Raw genomic sequence first — 23,253 nt, forward strand, 5'->3', positions numbered from 1 at the left:
CGAGCGGGGCGGGGGCGCCGTGGCCGGGGCTGCCCAGCCGCCCGGCGCCGGCAGCGGGAGCTTCCCCCGAGGGACAGAGCTTGGCCAGCCGGTGGCGCCCGGCCGAGGGGTGTCCCCGGCCCCCCGGCTGCTGCTGCTGCCGCCGCCGCCGGCGCTGCTGCTGGCGGGCCCCCCGGGCAGAGAGTGCCTGCGGGCAGTGCTGGCGGACTCTCGCTTCTTTCTGGTGTGCATGTGCTTCCTGACCTTCATCCAGTCCCTCATGGTCTCCGGCTACCTGAGCAGCGTCATCACCACCATCGAGCGGAGATACAGCCTCAAGAGCTCGGAGTCGGGGCTGCTGGTCAGCTGCTTCGACATCGGGAGCCTGGTGGTGGTGGTCTTCATCAGCTACTTCGGGGGGCGCGGGCGGAGGCCGCTCTGGCTGGCCGTAGGGGGGCTTTTCATCGCCCTGGGGGCTTCGCTCTTCTCCTTACCTCACTTCATCTCTCCGCCGTACCAGATCCAGGAACTGAACTCCTCCGTCAGTAACGAGGGCTTGTGCGTGGCTGGCAATGGCACCGCTAAAGAGCAGTGGGACTCGCCGGCCTGTTTCAAGGACTCTGGCGGAAATGACCACTCTCTCTATGTAGCTTTATTCATTTGTGCCCAAATCCTCATTGGCATGGGCTCGACACCCATCTATACCTTGGGACCAACCTACTTAGATGACAATGTCAAGAAAGAAAACGCCTCGCTTTACCTAGGTAAGGCATCTAAGTACCAGGGTGCTTCGAATGCTGAACCCCAGATATCTCTGACGGACCAGTTGCGGGTACTTCTGCCCTGGTCCTGCTGAACAACGTCTGTGCTAAGCTTTCCTTCAGAAGTGAACTTTTGAAGTAAAATTGCCATGCTTTCCTATCTGAAAATGTTTTGTGGAGTGGTGAACAGTAGTAACGGGTGAAGCTAATGCGGTGTGCGTAAAAGCAGCTGTGCTCACACCCTCCAGCACGGGGAATGGGACAGCAGAGAGTCAGCTTCTCTAATGCTTTTCAGCACTTGGTGTTAGCCGGGGATTTTTTTCAGAAAGAAGTGTTAAAATTAGCTGTGCCCCTTCAAGTTTTTTAGCTAGCACAGAAGCTGTATATTTCTGAATTTTGGTTAATGCCTTTAACCTAGAGTCTCTATAATGTTAATGTTCAAAAAGCACTTTGAGAGATTCTTGGCATGCTTCATTTTACTTTTCCAGCATTCATTTGTCTTTAGCAATGAATTTTGAGTGGCATTGATACATCATCTGGCATCTCAGAAAGAGTTAAAAACCCATTGATAAACCAGCAAGTAAAACCTTCAGGGTTAAAAGCTCGGATGGGGGAGCTCAAGGGGCACAACAAAGAGTCCAGTCTGGCACATTGTGTTCTCATGGCTTTCGGCAGGTACAGACAGGTCTACCTGATAGTCTTCCCTGGTGGGAGGAAGGGGTATTTCAGATAACTGGCTACTAAACTTTATTGGTGTTTGACCACGATAGTGAACACCATACATTTTTGTTAGTTTGAGTAATATGTAATAAGTTTGGTTGCTCTTTGACTTTGCATTAGTATCTTACATGATTCTGTAGGAATCATATATGCCTTCAAATTGTATTTAAACAAAGAGAGGCACTTATGGGGTGAGAGAGCTGCCAAGGGGTTTTGGATGCTCAGCATTACCATTTGCAGTTCAATTTACTTTGGCTTTACAAGAGCCTTGGAGATAGTAATTCCATGTAAAGTAGACATGCATGAAAGTAGTACTCTTGGGCTGTGTGTGTGTAACTACTTTATTAAGCAAACGTTAGTGATCCAGATCAGTATTTTTATTCCTTATGACCTGTTCTTTGGCAATTTGTCTATTCCCTGAACTGTTTAAAATCCATGCACAGTCTGTGCAGTGCCTTGAGAAAGCCTGGGGCACTGCTGGTTTTCGGAAGGAGGGAGAGGTATTTACAGCATTGCTGATCTGCCGATGAAGTATTTGACAAAGTGTTTTTCCTCTCTGGTCCCCTCTGAGAAAGGTTAAGTGGTATGGAAATTTAGATTAACCTAGCAACTTTATTGGCAGTATGAAAAAGCAAAGCATCTCCTTACTGAGGTTAGTAATTGTTATTTGGAACAGCAGAGAGGCGGCTGAAACTTGCAAGTAGGTGATTTCACACAGTCCTCAAAAACATGAGAAAAGAAAGGAAATGGAAAGGCTGTAGGTGAGGAATGAAAGGTAAAAGAGGTTAAGGGTGTGAGAGAAGGAAGTCTTCACCAGAGGGGGAAGCAAGGTCAGTGGAGGGAAATTCTCACTGTGCAGGAAAAATGATAGCTACCACTGACATGCTTCTAGCACAGGAAATCATAATGAAGTGACTCAGGTAACTTTTAATTGCAGCAAAGATCAGCCTTAAAGTTAACAAAGGTAAAAGACACCAGCAGCTGTTGGTAGACTGTATATGACCCTGTACCCACCAGGCACTGAAGGCAGCTTTGATCTATACTGGGAGTATCCTTGTAGAGTTGAAGTTCATTTTTAGTGATTCAGAAGAGTAAAGATGAGTACACTCAGCTACAGCGTACATGGAAAATTTATGGCTGTGATTTGATTGTGACCACAGGGAGAATTAAAATGAACACAAAGCATGTTTAAGCATTGAGTAAAAATGTATCATCACCTCCTTTCAGTCTTTAAGCTACTCAGGGCTAGAAGGAATGTTGCCTGCTGTTGGAAATCTTGGTATTATCTTTTTTAAATAGTGTGGAATTCTGAGGAAACCTTTAACTTTTTAATGTTTGAATGCTTTCCTCACTTCAAACTTAGGCCAGTGACTTTTTGAGGGGCAGGAGTAAAATCTGAGTTTGTGGGGGAAAAGGAAAAAGAGCATGTTGTTTGTTTGGCACATCAATGTGAGCAAACCTGTTTTTGTTGGAACTTCTCAGTGGTTTGGAATGTTTTGTGTCCTAGAGGAGAAGGATTTGTGGGCAGCGTACAGACCAGCTGGTTGCAGGAACGGGATAGAGGTGGACAGGGCATGGCTCTGCAGGCCAGCCACCTCACATCCTGTGTTATGCAATGCCTGTTTCTCCAGGCAGTATGATTTTATTACTGGAATGAACTATGCAAGTGATGTCAAAATGTAAAATGTATATATGCATGTAGGCATGAGCCAACAAAAAGTCTTGGCTTGGGCCGTTGGGAGTTGAAGTTTTGAAAAGAGAAGAAAGCCAGTGAAACAGATCCTAGTCACACAGATACAAGTATCTGAGTGAGGACAGTTCATAAAAAAAGCATCCTCTAACACAAATCAGAGGGCCACTAACATGTTTGTTCATAATCGTGCTGGTATTGCATTCTAAGTTTTCATCCAAAGAAAAATAAATATATATATATATTAAAGCATGCACCAGATAAGTGTTTCTCTGAGCTGCAGAAATGAAGAGCTTTTTGACCGTGCGACTGTGCCCACTAATAGTAGGTCAGTAAAGCCCCCCTGAGTATCACTAATCCTGATTCTGCAAAAACTCACCTTATGTGGCTGTGGAAGCTATCTTATTTATTTTCCAAGTTAATCCAGCTCAGGGCTTGAGTGGCAATAGCATATCCTCTTAAGTGTAGGCATGCAAGCTCAATGTGGACAGCTGTTTTAACATTCCTGGCTGGAAGTCCTGCTCTCAAAAAACATATTTGATGCTTATATGTAGTCTCTTGGCTGCCTGCACTTAAGTCCATCTGTCAGAGTGGCATGGTGCCAGTTTACAAGGTGCTGTGTCGTTTTTAGTAGGACAAAGGTGCCAAGCAGGGATGTGATTTGGGCTGCCTGCATAGCAATGTGTGAGATCTTCCGTGGGATGTTTCTTCCTTGTGAAGGCACTGCCACCTCCAGGTTCTCCTGCCCCTTAAACCTGATGGTACTTTGGTGCCCTGATGCTAACTTTGAGAAAATGTATGACATCAGGCTTGGAAACAAATCATGATTGTAACAGGTGCCTAGGAAATATAAGAACTGGTTCCCTTAATCACAGATAATCCAAAAGGGAAGTTACATACTTTATGTAAAAACTGGGCAGTCACTAAGTGGTCTTTGTCTTCTCCAAAGTCTCTCCTTTCTGTAAACAGCTGTACTGTGGCATATCTGTTGTCAGCTGCCTGATGTGTGCAGTTTCTCCTTTTAATTATTTATTCAATTAAATTAATTGCAGTTCAATTTGTAGTTGAATTGGACTTCATGAGTTTTGTTTTGTACTCTTGAAGGTGTTTCTGCTTCTCGTAAAATTTTACCACTTTAAGCACAGTCTGTTTTTTTCTGAACACTGTGCGTTTTTTTGTAGGGATCCAATAATTTGTCATGAATGTGAGTTTACTGTGTGATTGTATCAGGATTTTTAAAAGCAGTTCCTTAATATTGTGTGGCACTTAGAAGTTTTATTAGTGGCATTACGTTGCTGGAATAATTTTTAAATGTTTTTCTTCTCTTGAAAGTGGATATTGTAATAAAAAAGGAATTTACCTCAAAAATTCACATACAGAAAGGCAATATTAGGTTTTACAGAAATATTGCATTAATGAAAATATTCAGGAATGACTTTCACCACTACCCCCCAAAATGACTAGTGGATGAATTAGTCATTGTACTAAGGATGTTTTATTTCTGTTTTCAGGATGCTATATGCTGTTTAGGATATGATATGAGAAAGGTGTCTAAGTCAGTTTAATTTCATACAGACTGGCCATAGTTTTGGTGACAAATTGTAATTCCAAAATATAGAGATAAAGGCTTTTTATGAGAGAATGGCTGAAAAATTGGATAAACCTGTGCAAATGGGCTTGGTACAGGTAATGGCTTGAGAGTCAGGTAAGTAAAATAATTTCCTAAGGTTTTTTCCACTAGTCTAAATATTTAGACTAGTTTCAAAAATATTTTAGACTCCTGCTTTGTTTTCATGAGGATCAATTGTTGGTTGCTGTTTCTAGCATTAGGTAAACCATTTCATTGTGACTATATTCTGTTTGCAAAACGCCTTCTTACCAGTGTTTTACAGATGGATGCTCTGTGTACCTCTCATATCTTTTACAAACTTCCCCAAAGCCTTTATATATGTATATATATACACACACACATATATATATGTATGTATGTATTGTGAGTTTATTTGTTGTATTTCTGGTGAAATCTACCACTATATCCACATCCCACTTGGAAGGAGAGGGCAGGAGGAATAGCTTCACATACTCCATCAGAAACCCACCACCTCTGCCTTCTGGGTCCCAGGGAAGTCCAGCTGCCTAACAAGCTAGATCTCTGTAACATGTCATTGCTTGGATGTTGGCACAGGAAACACTGGATTTTTGTGCTGCTTTGATTGATTCGTTTTGGTCTGGCCACTTCTGGGGTTATGGATGTCACTGGAGGACAGGAACTGGAGCCTACAGAGGGCATCAGGTCATCTGTATGGATGCTACAAGATCACTGAGGTTTTCCAAGACAGGATCAACTTTATAGCTGAGCAGGAGGCACCATCTAGAAGCAGTGAAATAGCTGATCAGCATTTCATTTTATTCTCACCATTCAGCCTATGACCACTTGTGGTTCACATGGAATATGCTTCCCGCTTCCTGATATCCAAAAAGGCTAGTTTCCTACAGGGTTTTCTCAGCATTGATTCCTATATTTGGTAAACCCTACAGAAATAGTACATTTATTTTTACAGCATACCTGTGAGGAGGCAGGATTTTATGAATCAAAAATTGAAGCAAAAGGGCATGTTCACCAATATTTTTTATTGCTTGCTCTATTTTCCTTGCAAAGAGGAAGCATACTGAGCTTATTTCTCAAATACAGAATTTTAGTTTATCTGAGTGAAGGCCACATCTTGTTTTACCCAGAAACTAACACTGAGACTTGACCCATCAGCAGTCTTTTTCTTTGTACAAACACATGCTTGTTTTGTTTGTACATTCAGCTGGGTAGCACTAGCATAAAGCTGACCTCAGTGTACTCTTGGCTGGGTGTAGAGAGCATCTTGGGATGCAGGTGAAGTGACTGCAGGTCTGTGCATATGAATTATACTGCTTTCTCGCAGAGATGATTTAGCACTCAGAAGATATGGTATTGTGCTTCCCTGGCCGCCTGTAGAATCTTTTGTTAAAATGCTGATCAGGCAGCAGGCATGGTTCCTAGTAATTATTTAAGGAGCACTGCAGTTTTATTGCCCTTACCTATAGCTGAGGAAACAGAAAGATAAATTTTAATTTTCTTCACTTTTGTTTCCTACTCCATGGGTGGACTGATATTTTTTTCATACTCTAATCCTAGATATAATTTTCTGGAGCATTTAGAGAAAATGTTATTTTTTTTTTTTGTCAATGCAAGCAGTGTCTACATACAATGGGTATGTCAGGGGTGGGGGCAGCCATAGCTCTGAAGTTTTCTGCCTGTGGGATTTAATGTCATGAGTGATACACCTTCACTTGCTCTGCCATTGTTGTGTCCCTTAAGGATGCTTTCTGCATCTCTCCTGTTGTGTCCTTGCCATGAGCTATGGCATTGTTCGCAAGCAGCTGTATTGACAAAGCATCACTTGCAGTAGCTGGCAAAATGCACTTCGCCCTTCTTAGGAGCAAGAAGAGACTTAGGCACACACTTCCTTGATTGTCTCTTTCCCTTTATATTAAAGGTCAAAAACTGGGTTGGATTCAGGGTTCTAAAACTTACTGAGTTGTTTTCCTTGCTTAGCATTTGTCAAAATGGTTAGCATTTTGTTTCTGAGGCTGACAGTGCCCTTTTCACCTGCTTGAGCTTGGGAATAGTGTTTTCTTGGAGAGCAGCTCCCTTCTCTGTTGAGCTCTGCTGTAGGGGTTGTTTTGGGCAGACAGGTGTCTCCACCTGCTGTGGTCTGGGAGCAGCTTGGAATCCTAGACATGAAAGTGGCCTTTAAGTAACAGCTTGTTGTACCTTCTGCCAGGAACTGAAGGCTTGGGATCTAGTATCTGATTACCTGGGGGCTGGAAACTTTAGCTGTCTGCTTTCCCTGATTGTTTTCTAAAGAGTCACTGTAACTACTCCTATTGCAGGTGAATTAGAGATGCTTTGTGTTTCATCCGTTTTTCCCTTAACTTTCATTTGGTGGCTGCCTCACCTGGGAGGACTTAATTGCTGTGAAAGTGCTTATTCGGTCAAAAGAGAAGGGACTGGATTTCTCTCTACCATCATTCAAAAATACATTGGTTTCTGTTTTGACTGTGCAGGGAGCACAGGCAATTATATAAATGACCTGCTGTTTCATCCTGAAGGCCAGCATCTAAAAATTCTGATTTTTAAAGTAGATGGATGGAATTCATCCATGGATTTTAAAAGAATGGAAAAGTAGCTCAATCATATTAGATTGTTAAGTCTCATGCTCTCTTTTTAATTCTAAGTCTTTTTTACCCTGATAGCACTTTTAAAACCGTTGTTTCATGTGAAGAATTAACTCAGTTTTCCTTTTCGTTGTTTTAACATGCCTTTCCCATTTATTTTGAAAACAGTTGAGAAGTTACCATGCAAAAATGGCACATATTTCAGCTGGTCCCCTCTGGCAGTTGTTGCCTCTCTTGACTGTAAGGGTCAAAGTAAGTGCTAGCACTGACTTGACTGCTGATGGATTGAGCATTGTCACATGGACTCCGAGGGCAGGGCAAGCCAGTGGTCTACCTTCCTATGAATTGTCTCCAGAGCTGTCACAATTTGAGCTTGAAGTCTAAGGGTGTCTCTGCAACCCCCCTCAGCAGCTACAGAGATGGTGGGACTCGTTAGGGCTGTAATTGTAAAGCGCTGAAACAGCACAGTTGGAAGAGTGCAACATTTTCCCTGGGGAACCTCTAGAAGTAAGGGTTCTGCACAGGGAGCAAAAAGCTGTTGGCATTCTGATTCTTGGTGTCCATGCTTTTAGTCAAGCACCTTTTGCAACTCAGTTGGACAACCTGGATACATGGGCTGGAGCTAGCAAAGTTATGACAGCAGACAACTCTGCAGTGGGCATGTAGGCTAATTTCACCTGAGTCAGCCAAATCCATACCCCAACTCTTCCAAAGTGCCCAGAAAAAAATAGGACATTTCCTATGATCAGGAAGAATATATCAGTGCCTGGCGGCTGGCGATGTATAGGCTGTATCCTGCATTGCCACTGAACAGTTGGGAGTTTGGGCATCTGTTATGCTGTCACAAGGCCAGAAATTCAGACACGCCGCACGGCATTAATGGGATAGTAAATGAACCTGGGTCTTTCCACTTCTCTTCTGCCGCAAGGAATTTGTCCTTACCTGAGAAATCAGGAAGTGTGAACACAAAAACTAGAGTGCTATTTTATGCTGCTATTAGACCCGATAGTCTAATCTGAAAGCACTAACTCTCATGTAGGTAAACAGCTTACTTGGCAGCAAATACAAATTACACCAGTGAAAAGCATTGTGCTCTGGTATGAATTACATTTTATGGTGAGTTTGGAGGAGATGCAGTTGGAAAAAACATGTATATTTTTCCTTGTAATTTGAACAAGCAGATACGAAAATTATTCAAAGAAAAATGAACATGAACTGTGTCGTGAAGTATGCAAAGCAGTACTGCATGTCCACTAATTATATGCTCCTGTACCGTTCCTCCTAGATTCTCTTCCCCATTTTCAATACAGGTTCCTTTTCATCAGCTTGCTTCCTTTTCATTAGCTTGCCACGATATTTTTTTGAGTGTCCCCACTTTTTTTCTTGCTTATATGGACCTTAACACTTTACTTACATTGCACCATGCACAGTAGGACCTGAATCTGATGGTTACCTTCTGCACTTCTTATCTTTGATGTTTACCAGGTTAGAATGAAATCCTCAAGAGTGTCTCAGCATTGATTTTCTTAAAATCCAGTGCTGCTCTGAAACCTGCTACCAGCTCTTCAGTTGTTTGAATTTAGCAAGCTTTTGTAGATTAGCGACTACTTTCCATATTCAGTCAACTTCTTTGAAGTAACAAAAATTACATCCTGGAAGGGTTTTCCTATGATTGTACCCTTTTCTTTCTGTATTAATTAAACCTATCCTCTAGAGTTAGAGTATTTTGGATAGTTCATATATTAGTTGAGTGTATTTTTTGGTATCTCCTGATTTGCTGTTTCATACTCAAGTTGTAGCTTACTCCAGTGTTTGTCATCAGTTTGTTCACAGCTGTTGACTTAAAGTGTCATGTAGGCACTCAAAGGTGCTGGTGTGCTCCTGAAGTCAGAAGCTTTCAATCACACCTTGGTTCCTACTTCTACTTTTTTCAGTATCTGGTTAGATTAAATTCTGAATACCCGACCTCCCCAGAAGTAATTTTAAGTAATGTATTTTTGTAGATAACTCAAAGTAGACAGGGAAATAGTTGTGACCACTGCTAACGTGTGATTACTCAAACAGAATGTGTCAAGCAACCCTTATTTCCTTCTACAAATATCTAAAGGAAATACTCTGAAGATACTATCTGATGTTACTGTGTGTTAAGCTTTCCCTGTACTTAAAGAGAAGTTGTTGTATTCAGCTGAGCTGTTGACACAGTAAATTTTGCTATGTATAAGACAATTGAAAACACTACCTTTTCCATCAAAGGTCCCAAAGACATCAGCTTATAGGCTTGAAGGTCAAACCCATGTGAAATTTATGAGCAGAATACCCTAAGGATTCTGTTTAGGTGGGAATTTTCAGCTGAACTAAAACCGGGAAATGTGAAGGAGAAGAGGAGGTTTAGTGCAGCAGTGTGGGACTGGCAGTGTCTCCTTTGTGTAGTCCAAGGTGGCGAGGGACAAAGCCAGAGTGGGTTCTGGGTGGAGCCCATGGGGAGGGCTGAAAATGCTGCTGTTAAGTGTCTGTAGAGTACAGGAAAGTCCCTGACAAGGCTGGGGAGTTTTGACAATGCAGAGAACAGAGAAGCTTCGCTTCTGCCCATGCTTTTCTTCCTCCCAGAACAGCATTTTCCACTTTTGCTTGGTGTGCCTCTCCATGTCATTCATTGATCCCTGCTATTTCAGTAGCTAGAGTTTAAAAAATAGCAGCAAAACAGTTTTTCACTTTGTGATTTTTAATCTAAAATTATGTTTGTGTTTGTTACTTCATCCCAGTGAGTGAAAAAGATTTAATGGAGAATGTAACCTTCTAGAGTGCAAATAGTTTCAATAATAATCCTCCCATTTAAAAAAGGTAAAAATTTGCTACATAATCTTAGAGTCTGTAATTTCTGTAAACATGATGGGCAGTGTATATCAACTTGATTTAATACAGCTGTCTAGTGACAGAAATAGTGAAAGTATCCCTAGGGAAATTTTATAGTCACAGGAGGAAATAGATAGCACATGAGCTTTTTGAGTCTGCAGTATAGTAGTGCTGATACACACCAATTTAGGTATTTATCTGGTAAGTTATATAATTGGCCTAAAACAAGAATTTCAGAAAACTATGTTTCTTCTGCAAATAGCATGACTGAAGGAAAGAAGTGGGATTTTGGGGCTGCCTGAAACAAATAAGTGTTAGTTTCTTACCACACCTGCATTGTATTGCTGTAGGAATATTAGTCCTGTCAGACAACGAGAGTAAAAAGACTGAACTCAGCACTACATCACTGTAATGTAATGCCATACTGTAAATAATTTTTCAAAAGCCTAGCTGAGGACTGAATTGATGCTTGAAGGAAGACCTGTACTTTAAGTTATAGCTCCTAAGTAGCAATTGTACTGTTTTGATATGTGGAAGCTCTATGTATTTGTTGACCTCAGTGACTGAATAGTTTAATGGGATTGTGGTTATAATGTCAAAGATAGAACTGGCTGGTGTGAATTTCTTTAACTGGAGAAGCAAAGTAGGCAATAGTATCCATGTGTTTACTCCCATGGCTTCTCCAGAAGTTCTGGGAGAAGGAAGATTAATTAGCACCTCTCAGAGAGTACCCTCTGCATTTAAGAATGAGTACCTCTTGTGACTGAACCTATGGAAAACTATTAAAAAAGACCTTTCCTCATTAGCCTTTGCTTCTGGTCTTACTCAGTGTTTGTTAGCAATTGATTTTTGGTTAGATGTGGTCACTTATTTTGCTAATTGAGTTATGGGTAATTGCACTACCTTTGGACACTCAGAAGCAAGTAGGACACAGCAAATAGGGAGGCATTTAGCCTTGAAAGGCAAAATAAAAAAAGTGGCTAAGGCAATTGTCCCCGTACGTTTATGATAATTAAAAGAAGATAGCCTTCTATGAGAAATGAGGTAAAACCAATTGACTAAAATTGACCAGGCTAGCTAGTGGGAAATAACTTGAAAAAGGCTTTTAACCCCAGTGAGTCAGAAGTGTTGGGTATGTATATGCCTTCTCAGTCTCCGTAAGGATAAGAGATTCAATTTACTGGAGAAAAATAGAGGAATATATGAACTAATACAATTTTAAGTGTTCCTACACTGTCATTAAAACAGCTATTACTCCTTTAGGAAACTAGTAATTTTAAGTATTTGGATAAGGTGAAAGAGAGCTGTTTATGATCACATAGATCTGTAATTAACTTCCCTCCATCCTTATCCCCCTCTTCATCCTCTCTGGCATCCCCACACTCCAAATTTAAATCCTCCATAAAGAAGAGCTTACTGTGGGTCTGATGTAGTGCAATGCTTTGAAGAATACTCCACATTTTAATTCTCAGATTTGTACTGTGTATTTATACTTGAGTATTACAAAGACTGAGGAAGGGATCTATCATATGTCACAGTTTCAGGGTATGTGAGAAATGACATCTCATGTTTTATCCAAGTTGGCATACTGAAATCTTTTACTGATGGCAAGGTCAAGGTTGACCATTTTCCTGAGGAGGAGTAGATGTAACGGGTCCAGAAAGTGAGAGGACTGCTGAAGGATCATGGTAGAAGAATTTGATAGCCATAAGGTTTATATTAGCAGGTGGCCATCCTACACTATGAGCCAGCTGCTCTTTGTTTGGATTGGGCCTGAAAGGAAAAAAGTAATGCAGTATATTAGGAATGTAATAATTTCCCCTGTGTAGTTTAATAAGATGCTCAGATCAGTTATTTTGTGGTCTGAGCATTAGAATTTCTCCAAAGTATAACTGCTGAGCTAAGTAACTCTTCTAGCACTGGATTTATTTCAGTTTTCATGTCTTGTTTGGAGATATTGGAAGAATTAGTAGCATAGCATTAGGAGAGAGGGTAATGTAACCCTTGTGACTCTGTCAGAGTCTCTCGATACTCTTAGTTAGGACTGCTGTCTGGTGCTTTTCTACTGAATCAGGATACGGAGTGTGAGGAGCAGCATGGTTATTTTTGTATGCACAGGGCTGAAAAATGATACAACAATTCTGCCCTTAATTTAGGCAGTGTTGCACTCCTGTTAAAAAGACTTCTTGACTTTTTTCTTTTTTCCCCTAATATTCTTGAGTAGCAAAATGGTGTGGAGCTCAGGGAACTGACAGCTGGTGGTTTTCTGATGTGGGAGATTTGACTTGAAGAGTGTATGTCTTCGTACAACCCCTTGGTGATGTGCTGTATAGTCTTGTTATACATAGTGCCTAAATAGACAGTAATCCTCTTACATGGGATTGTGAAGCAAGTAATAATAGAGCACAAGTCAGTGCCATCAGTTCAGAGCTGGGTTTTTTGATAAACATATTTGTCATTTGTATCTCCTAGATTCTTTAGTACTTCTTAATCTTTATATTAACTGAGTTGTCTTCTCCAGCTGAAAATGTTCGTGTTTCACAATAGTAATGTAAGCTGCTATCAAGACCTTCCTATCCATCTTTCTAATTGATGCACTTGATTTAAAAAGGCCACAGAGATTTTGAGTTCAACTTCTTTCCTAATATAAAAACTTCAGATGAAGAAAAATTGTAAGATCATTTAGTCTGCATAAAACTTTTCAATTGTCTTATGAGGAACCCTGAAGCAATCAGAGTTACTGCCTACAGGCTGTTGATCCCATTTAGAAAACATGAATTTGGCTGCTATGCAGCAGGACAGACATGATAAGCATGTGCTCCGAGGAGAGAAGCAATTAGCTCAACACAAGCACAGTCAGAGCAGAAAGGAAGGTCTGGAGGTGTTTAATTAATACCAATGCTTTTGTGCTTGTGAGGACCAGAGTCATGGTAGGTTACTGCAGCCTTGCTCTTGTGTTTCTCAAGCCTGGTATCTAATGAACATAAAATTTAGCAAAGCTTTCAAGAGAAGTTATTAAATCACAACTAACTGGCACATTCCCCCTGAAGGTAATGAGATACACCTGATACTGAGTGGGAGCAGGATCTGATCTGTAAAGCTTTTTCATTTTTAAACAGATAATAAGTCCTCTTGGGATTTTTGTACCGCATTTATTTAAGTAATCTGAAAGAATGGAAATGCATGTCATTTATTAAACTCTTCTCAAGTCACTAAACCAATGAGGGAAAAATAACCCCTTTTTTTTTCCATTGTGAGAAGAGTTTTGAACAGGTAGAATTTTTATTAATATGCATTTGATGGCAAAACTACTTTTGATGGGAAAACTACTTTTGATGGGAAAATGTTTAGCCATCACCATATATTTATTTGCATAGCTTAACATTTGGAGATGCATTTTGCTCTTTAATTCTCAATTTTTATTCATTTCAACTTCCATTAATTCTTGGGTGAAAAATACAAGTAACGTCCCATTTGGTTTGAAAACCAATCTCCAAGTAACTTTGCTTCTGTTTTCATCTAGTACATCATTCAAGACACAGCTAGACTCCAGCAGGCTGGAGAGGATTACATTTTCCGTTTGCTCCTCCTGAGGATACCAGCTCTGTGGCTTCAGGCTTACCCGTTTTAACATTTTATAAATGTTTTCCTGATGAGTTTCAGCAGTGTGTGTTAATAAAAGGATGATCTCTATGATGATTTACTCTTTGTGCAGGAGCACTGATATCCATTTTGACCTGTAATCTGCAAACTTCAGTTTTGTTTAGAGATTTCCTGCGTTTAGGTAGCCCTGTGTCACCTCTTCTATCAATAGTTATCTGTATAAGCAGCTTTATTATTCCATTTTGGGAGCAAACTGCCATATCCCATTGCAATTAATATATTGTTGCATGATGCTAATTGCCTGTACTGCAGTTTTTGTGTGATTAAATTATTCTTATTGCACATTACTGTATGGTCCAGGAGTTACCTATCAAGGTAATTAGTCTATACTTTCTCCAAGGAATAAGTCAAAAGTACTTGATTAGAGTCACAGTGTTTGATAATTGTGTCAGAAGAAGAAAGCTGAACAGAAATGTTTGGATTTTCCCATTTTGACACTTTGTTTCTGAGACTCCCCAGCTGAACATTGTTAGTACTGAGGTAGTAGCTTATGTAGAATGATGGAATCACTCAGAGTGGAAAAGACTTTAAGATCATCGATCCCAACCGTTAACTTAGCACTGCGGTGCTGGGTTAGTGTTAACTTGAATTGGGTCTGGAGGCTGTTTTCCCTGAAAGCTCTCTTAGTTTTTGGCAGCAGCAGATGTGTTGTCATGTGGTGTGCTGCCTGGACAGAGGTCTTTGCACTATTCCTTTCCCTGTGCTGTGGGTACGTGTTGCTGCACTTCCCTGGTGCTGGATTTGAGGGTTTTGTGACTAGGGCATGGATCAGAACTCCAGCTGCTCTGACATAAAACTCTCTCACCACCTCTGGCAGGGCCAGGTTTGTCCCAGGTCTGCAGCTTGTCTGTGTCTGTCAGGTTTCATGGGATGGAGTGGAACATCAAGGGCAGCTGGGCAGCGGGTGGCTGTCAGAAACACCTGGGGTAGCAGCCTGCAGACACATGGATGAAACCCCACACAGCATCTGAACCACAGAAGAGGCAGCTGTAACAAACGTCTAATTAACAACTGCCTGAAAATTTCATTCCTTTAGTCAGGGACTTTCTTGAAATGAGAGGTGTTTAGCTGAATAGCTTATGAATTTTTAATATTTTGGAAGAGAGGATTTTTCTTTAATATCTTATTTGGAATGATGACTTCCTCATTGCATATCTTTCAGTGGAATATTTTCTCTAAACGTTTTTCCTTTCTATTATTGCAAACGTTTGAAACTCCCACACTGTAGCTAACAATTATATTATCCATTGATAAGCTTCTTACACACTTGTAAATACAAATTTTCAAGGTAATGTTGTAATGAATAGTAGTACATTATTCATAAATATGCTTATGTAGAATAGAAGCCAAATATAAAAGCCATTTGGTTTTACACAGTATTGGATATTGAAAACAAATGAATGAAAATGATAAATGAAAAATTATAATAAGGATTGGTCACCCCTGATAATAGACATATTCCCTTTCTTTCCTTTGCAGTAGGAATTTCTCTCCCAGCATTTCAAACAGACAAGCAGACATCTCCTCAGGGTGCTGCCAAACTCACCTTCTTCTCCCTTATCTCAAATATTTCATTTTCTTAAAACCAGGAAAAATCAAATTCATGCTGAAATGTTTGCAATCTGCTTTCAGATACTGCAATGATGAATCTGATAAAAAAAAATAGTGTAGAATAACCTTTGCAATTAGGTGCTGTCCTTTGGCTGGGTAGCACATAGAGAGATGGATGTTACAGCCCAATAAAGTATTTCTTTTGATTCCAAATACATTATTCTTACAAGGAAACGTCAAAGAATTTTCATTTAAAAATGAATAAAATAGGAAGACAGAGTAATGTATTCTATTTTTTAAATATGGCAGTAAATGGAAGTAGGTGATCCTGCAGAAATGTTAGCTGAAAAAGGTGTGTGAAGGTACAAGGCAGGACACCACCACACACCAGTGCTAAAGGGAACTTCTGTTGAACCCCACCAGTGGTGATGGGCTTGTTTTCAATCCTGGCTTTTCTTTTTCCCCTCATAAATAAACTTGATGGGTCTCTGCAGAAGTCAGTATCTCCAGGGCCAGCTGTGAACATTTATGCATATGTTTTTAGCTTGGTATTATTTTATTTATTATAAATGCCGGAGGGATAAAAGCTCTGTTCTTTAAGATTAAAACTTGATTGTTTGGCCTTCCTTTACCTCTTTCCTGGCCACAGATATCTGAAGTTATATTAATTGAGACATCCTTGATCTGTGGCACAGGAGAACTGTTGTATGGGTGACCGACAGGAAGGCTGTGAAGTGGTACCATACTGGTGGAGGACTTCGGAGAGGAAATTAAACAAACTAGTCAGTAGTAATAACTAAAATATTCTAGAATTGTTGAAAATGTTTGTTTCCTAGAACAAAATCTTTACAGAAATGAAAGCCTTCTGTTTTTTTATTTTGTTTTGAGTGCAATAAAATAGCAACAGTGAAGGTAGCACATAAAACATATGACTCAGGTGGGTTTACTGAACAGCTAGGTGCTAAACAGTTCCACAAATCAGTGCTCCTATTTTCCACCTAAGAGTCTTCAGGATATTCTTGAAACAGGACAATAAAGAGAGAAGGTTGATTTTTATTTTTTTTCTTCTTTTGAATGTAAAGGAGAACATAGTGTCATCTAAGCTTTTTACTTTTTCATTTCTTTTAAAACTCTGCCAGTAGTTTTTTAGCGCATCTTCTGAGTTAGTTCTATAATTGAAAGATTACATATTTTCTGTGATTGTGTGGAAAGAAAAAAAAATTATTATGTTAAATAAAAGATTTTCTATCTATATGCTTGTAAAGATGGATAAGAAATGAAGGGATGTATTCACAAAAATGGCTTGGGAAGGCAGTGTCCATTAGCTGTGTGCTAAATATCCCAAAAAGCCTAGGGTGGTACCTCTGAATTGTTCCTCCACTGGAAAAGGAGATAAATGCTGTTAGAGTTATCTATATATATGAAACTGAGAAGTAACATTTTAGTTTGGTTATTCAGCTATGTTTGCTACGAACAAATGTCTGATCCTGCTGCCATATCTCTGCTGGTGTTGTCACTGTAGTGTTTTCATCTTTCAGTTGCTAATCTTTTCCCAACAGTTTTAGTGTTTGAAAAGCATAATGCTGTGTTACTATCATTTATCTGTTCTGAAAGAAACATTTGTCTGAGTGATTTATTATATGAGTTAGCAGATGGTGATTTAAATGCACTTGAACCAGCAAGAGTCTTGGTTCTGTAAGTACTTCTCTGGCTCAGAAAATCTCCAAAAAGCACTTTACAGAGTGATGAGCAAAGTAGAAGTAGCTATGCTAGTTGAACAGCCATGACATGTTTGACAAGGGTTTACTCAGTTTTTGGGGTTAGAATTGGCCTCTAGGCAAGGATATGTAACTCTAGTACACATACAGTGACCTTCATGATGCAGTGGGTGAGCTGATTGATGGAGGAGTAAATTACCATAAGAAATCTCCAAGCTGAATTTACTGTGTGGTGGTTGAGTCCTGTATTCTGTGTATGAGTTTTATCATGATGTACTTTGTAAAAGTAGCTGAAGAACTTCACCTGTGTAAGAGGTTACAGTAGATGAAGGTCTGCATTTCTCAGAAGTTCTGCAAAGACCCTTTTTTAACCTGTTCTGTTTAGTCTGGGCCATTTGTAGTCTGAGTGTAGTGTCAGCACTGATTGCAGAAGTAGACTTGTAATCTTTGGATATTTCTTAAAATTTATCACAGACTTGCAATTTAGATTAGGGATAGGAATGTGTCATGCAATAATCTGTGTAATGATATAAACGTATGGCCCTAAGCATGTTCTATTAGCATATATAAATAATGTATAAATATATAAAGCAAAATCTATATAACATTCAAGGTAATTGATAGAGATATTTTTGTTCTTAAGGCAATTTTTTTATTCTAGATTGTTTTATTCATGGAGTTTATTAGGAACAAGTATGATTTAAAGAGTGATGGAAAATTTAAGAGCTTTCTTACTTGTGCTCTTGCATTTGATTCTTTTAACTTTCACATTATAAGTTTAGTCATTTTACAAGAGACCAGACTAAGGCTTGCACTATGCCTTCAAATCTATATGTTTAATAAGTATTTGTGAGTGCTATATTGAAACTCAATCTATACTGTCATAAATTAATCTCATGACAGTATAGTTTGTTAAAATTATCATTACAATGGATTACGATTGCTGTTAGGTGTAACATGCAATATAGAAATGCATTACATGCCTTATATTTTCTCTTTGAAGGAGTATGAGGGGTTTAAGTTTTTTAGTGATTGACATTTTTACTCTTTTTTTCTGTCTATGAGCTGTGTGCTTCCACTTGTTTTGTTGGCAGATTTATCAGTATGAATCTGAAAATGTAGTTAAGGATCCAGCAGTGTGTGAAGACATCTCTCTTCTGTCACATGTTGTGGAAAACTCCCGTAGAGTGGAAAGATGCCAGATCAATTTTCATTAGACTTGGAAAAGCTCTGACAGCAGCAGAGACCACTGGTAACACTTGCTATCTTGGTTATTCCAAGCAACTCCAGTATCATTCCTTGAGGACTTCCCTGTCAATCTCTTTCTCTCTCTTACTCTGTCAGAATAGTTTAATAACTGAGGTTAAGATTTCCCAAGGAGCCTAAGGAAGTCAAGGGATCCGACTTTCAGTGAATTTCAGTGGGATTTAGGGCTCAAATTTAATTTTCTTTGCAAACATAAGCCTGAAGTTTCAACAAATAGCTTATTTGTGGTAAACTGATTGAAAGCTGTGATAGTTTGCAGATTGTGTACATAAGTGTAATCTCCCAATTGAATCTTCCTACTGTAAATAATTGAAATCATATTCCCTCTGAGAAGGGACTCAAGTGGACACAGACACTAGGACAAAAAGGTCACTGAGTTGCTTAAGTCAGAAAAATCTAAGCCATAAAATATATTTTATTGTTATTGGTACTTAATACCTTATTTCCTAAGCCTGCCTGAGCAGTTTCTGTGTGTTCAGGCATCAGTACCAGCTCCTGCTTTTCTGGAGTGTTCTTGCTCTTTGGTGCTCTCAGAGTCAGTCTAGAAGAGAGGGTACCCAAGAGTGGCTCAGGACAGCCTGGAGGTTCCTTGGCTGCCACAACCAGTATCGAGGCCACCATCCAGGCTGGGACTATCTGCTGAATGTTCAGCTGATAACACGGGTGAAATAGTAAAGGGCACGGGGCCAGCTCTGGTCCTTCCCTTACCTGGGTAAGGACTTTGGAGATGTCTTGATGCAGTATGGCCAGGACGGAAAGGTGAAGAAGTTTCTTGTCTTCTGGAATCCTTCTTTGGCAAGGGTGATGGCAATTTCTGCAAGATCTACTGTGCTAGATATGAAAAGAGAATGGGTGGGATAATTTTGTGCTTTATTGGGCCAGAAAAGACTGTTATGTTCATTTATTCTGACATCTGTGTTGAATCAGATTTCATTACAGTTTTATCCCTATGCAAAGCTCTGTTTATATAAAACCATTTAGCTTAAAATGAAGCACTCACAGCTACACAGAGTCTACCACATCCTTAAGAATATAATATAGTTAACTGTCCTGTTGAAAAAATTACTGCTATGAAAGCGTGTCTAAATTTGGCAGAAAGTCATTTCTATATAGCCTCTAGCCACCACATTTTTCATGTCTGTGAAAACATCTTTTACTATTGGAGAATAAGAATGTGCTTAATAGTCTGCTAATCTAAGTAGCTGAGAAACAAAGCTGTCACATCAATTCTACTCACAGAAGAGAAAAAGCCAGAATGAACAATCTTTATTTTAAAAAATTGCAGACCAAATGAAAGAATATTGGCCAATTTTCCCCAAAACATGTTAGCTGAATAATTAAATTACCTAATTAGTGAAAGTAACTATAGCTGATTTGAAATTTTTCAGGTTTTGTAAATCAACCATATATGGTGTTTTGAAATATCTTGGAAGGATCCCTGTAATCTAAATAATTTTCCCTTGGAAATGCCAACACTGCAAGTTAGTAATACTTCTGTGTTTTATTAACATATTAATGTATCTTATTGGAACTGGGAATAAGCTGCAAATGGAGCCCTAAATCACAGTGACGATTTATATCTTAAAAAGAAAGACAAATGTAATTCTAATATTATCATTAAGGAAAACTTTCTGTAAGAGTAATTATTTTTTAAAGCTACACTTGGTGTTTAAACTGCCATTTAGTAGCACTGATAAAGATGTTGCAGTGGTTTTGCTCTGGCAAATTACAATTAAGTCTTGATTATAGGGATATATTTTTCTTTTTGTAGAAAAAGTTATTTATTTTTGATCATGTTCAAATATTTAACTTATATTGCATTATTTTGACCTTTATGTAGAACTACTGGTTAGCACTAAAAAAAAAAACACCAAAAATCAATTTTTTTTACTTGACTTGTGGACAAAATCAAACCAAAGCAAAGCAAACCAAACCATGTAGAACACATTAGTTAATGATGTCAAATGAAAATGTTTTCATAATTTTAATTTTATTATTGGCTTTGCATGTCAATATCAACTTTTCCTTGTGAGGCATACATTCATTTCTTTCAGGACCCCGTCTAAAACTGTCTAAGCATATGTATTTATAGAATCATATTTATTTATAGAATCAGTTTGTTACTAACAAATGGTGTCTGTGGTGGTTTTCTGTTCAAAGTAAAAATATAAATGAATTTCCTTCTTTTTGGTTTCTTACAAAACTGTATTCCCCTCTTTTTTTGTGACTCTCTGAGTTCTCAGTTTCATTTTTTCTAAATTTCTCCTATATCTCTGACAATTCATGTCTTTTTATGGGGTTTACCAGGGCCTTTTCAGGGATCTACAGCAGCAGCTCTGTGCTTCTGTGTCCTGTTTCATGGGACTGTGTCAAGAGTGTCAGGGTCATTTGGGAGCAATTTGTTTCTCCATGGGGCACCTTAACCATGGGGAAGGAAGGAGTTGCTTGATGGCATTTCTCTGTAGGTGGGATGTCTTCACAAGGGGGAAGATAACTCTTTCCCTAGCTCAGGGTTGTTTCCTCTTTAATTCAAGGTATTAAGTCCCAGGAATATTTTACTTCAGTGAAGAAAAGTCAAGGCCTAGATAGCTCACAGTGGTCCTGGTATTTGGTGTTGCCACAGAAGCTTCTTCTGCTTTGCTGATGCTGTGGTGTGGTGGGTTGACTGTGGATGGATGCCAGGTGCCCACCAAAATGGCTCCATCAATCCCCTCCTCAGCTGTACAGGGGAGACAAAATATAATGAAAAATTGTGTGTTGAGATAAGGAGCAGGAGAGATCACACAGCAATTACCATCATAGGCAAAACAGACTCGACTTGGGGAAATTACCTGAATTTATTACTCCAATTAGAGTAGGATAATGAGAAATGGGCTGCAGGGGGACATCCTGCCTGACCATGGTCTTCACTACAAACCACAGGGGAATGAATTTCTACTCTGGCACTTGGAGCAGCTCCTCACCCTCCTTCACTGACCTGGGGGTCTGCAGGGCTGTTTCTTTTACATATTCTTGCTCCTCTCTCTTGTAACTGCTGCTGATGTTGCACAAGTTGTTTTTTTTTTCCCTCCTTAAATATGTTATCCCGGAGGCATTACCAGTGTGGCTTGGCCTTGGCTAGCAGCGAGTGTGTCTTGGAGCTATCTGGTGTTGGCTGTATAGGACATGGGGAAAACTTCTAGCAGCTTCTCACAGAAGCCACTCCTGTAGACCCTCTACTACCAAAACCTTGCCACACAAATGCAGTACATAAGGACATGTAGACCCAGGTCAGGCTTGTGATGACCTGGGTTCACTGCAAAGGCCTTTTGTTTGCATAATATTGATCTAAGATCTAAGAACTAGGCTGTTGAAGATCTGGCTAAGCACCTTTTCCTTCTAGATGGTTTTATTTTTCCTGCTCTGATTTTATTAGAAGTTGTGATTAGAGCCATTAAGAACATTTTGCTGTTGCATCAAAACCAAAAGCTTTTTTTGTAGTGGTCAGTGGTGGAGAAGACAGAGAAAGGCTGTTGTTTTCATCACCTGTCTGTTGTTGATAAGGAAACTGTGCTTGAATGGTGAAGTTTGGTGCTGCAGTAAGAAACTCTTTTGTTCCCAAGCAGAACATGGAGTTGAATCTATCACATCTATCTTACGATTCCTTTGTGGAAAACAGAGAAGGAGAGACCCTTACCCAGAACTGAAAGCTCAAGTCTTTTTTCCAGAATCAAACATCTGCATAATTCCAATTGCATGAAAGTGCCCAAACAATATTGTTCCTATGAGGATAAAGACGACATTTTGAAGCTTTGGAGGTTTTCATAAAATGATGGTGTTGTCCTTTAGCTAAAATAAATAGCCTCTGCTGTTTATAACTGTTACACATGGATGGAAATGTTTTTCAGACTCTTTGACTTGTAATAATATTTTCAATATTTTTTCAAATATGACTATACATTTCTCTGCATTTCACTTTGCCAACTGTCATTAAATATATTTGTTTATTGGAGCTATTGCAGCTTTTAGCCTTTCTCAATGTAGAAAAATAACTTCTTTAGCAATACAATAAATGTTAATAAAACTAACAGGGTCATCTGCAAATTACTGGAATAATGTGCTTTTGCTTACAGGCAAATTTTCAGTCAGATATGAGTAATGAACTGTAATTCCTGTTGTTTCAGTTGAAAGATGAAAATGTAAGTGCAATTTACAAAGAAAATAAGAAGAAATGCTGTTTGACTTGCCCCTCCTTGCAGTCTGTTAGCAAGAAGTAGTGAAGGGAAAAATGATCACCAACATTTTCAATAATTAACCTGTACCTCCTAGGCAGAAACCAATTTTTGAAAGGATATTATTTCTGAGAGAATATGATTGAAGTAATTTCACCCTTTACTTTTTTGTTCTGTTGTCTTGCTGGTGGGACAAAGAAAATGTGAATATATTCTTTGACTATCAGCACCTAACCTTCCATATCAGTCGATATTTTGTCTGTTTTCGCTTCTTCCTCACATTTTCTTTCCCAGGCACAAAAGATCTGGTTTTGAATAATGATGAAGTATGCAAGAATACATGTCAGACCTGCCTCTGAAAAACAGATATTTGCATTCCATTAGCTGGTTTGTGCACAATAACTGGTAAAGCCCAGATCCATAGACATTGGGTATTTAGTGTATTTAGTGTATGTAGATTTTGCTAAGAACTTGGTTCTTATTTCTGGTTCTTCCCGTGGTGCATGATGGCATACTTGAAATATCTGGTCCTGTGCCAGATAAATCTTACTCTACTTTTTCTCCAGGAGTGGAGTGGGTACATTCTCCCAGTTTGGAGAAATGAGAGGACCTGAACAAAATATTCCTGTTGG

At 39.3% G+C, this 23,253-nt stretch overlaps 1 protein-coding gene across 1 annotated transcript in view; it reads left to right on the forward strand.

Annotated features, from left to right (window-relative positions):
* The window catches only part of SLCO5A1 (solute carrier organic anion transporter family member 5A1), a 70,908-nt gene that overhangs the window by 551 nt on the left and 47,104 nt on the right, over positions 1-23,253 (forward strand). The window contains exon 2 of the mRNA XM_027674801.1: positions 5-743. Coding sequence (XP_027530602.1) covers positions 5-743 — 739 coding nt within the window. The remainder of the gene's footprint in view (positions 1-4; positions 744-23,253) is intronic.

Source organism: Neopelma chrysocephalum, unplaced genomic scaffold (genome assembly GCF_003984885.1).
Source record: "Neopelma chrysocephalum unplaced genomic scaffold, ASM398488v2 Primary Assembly neopelma1_22, whole genome shotgun sequence".
NCBI lineage: Eukaryota > Metazoa > Chordata > Aves > Passeriformes > Pipridae > Neopelma > Neopelma chrysocephalum.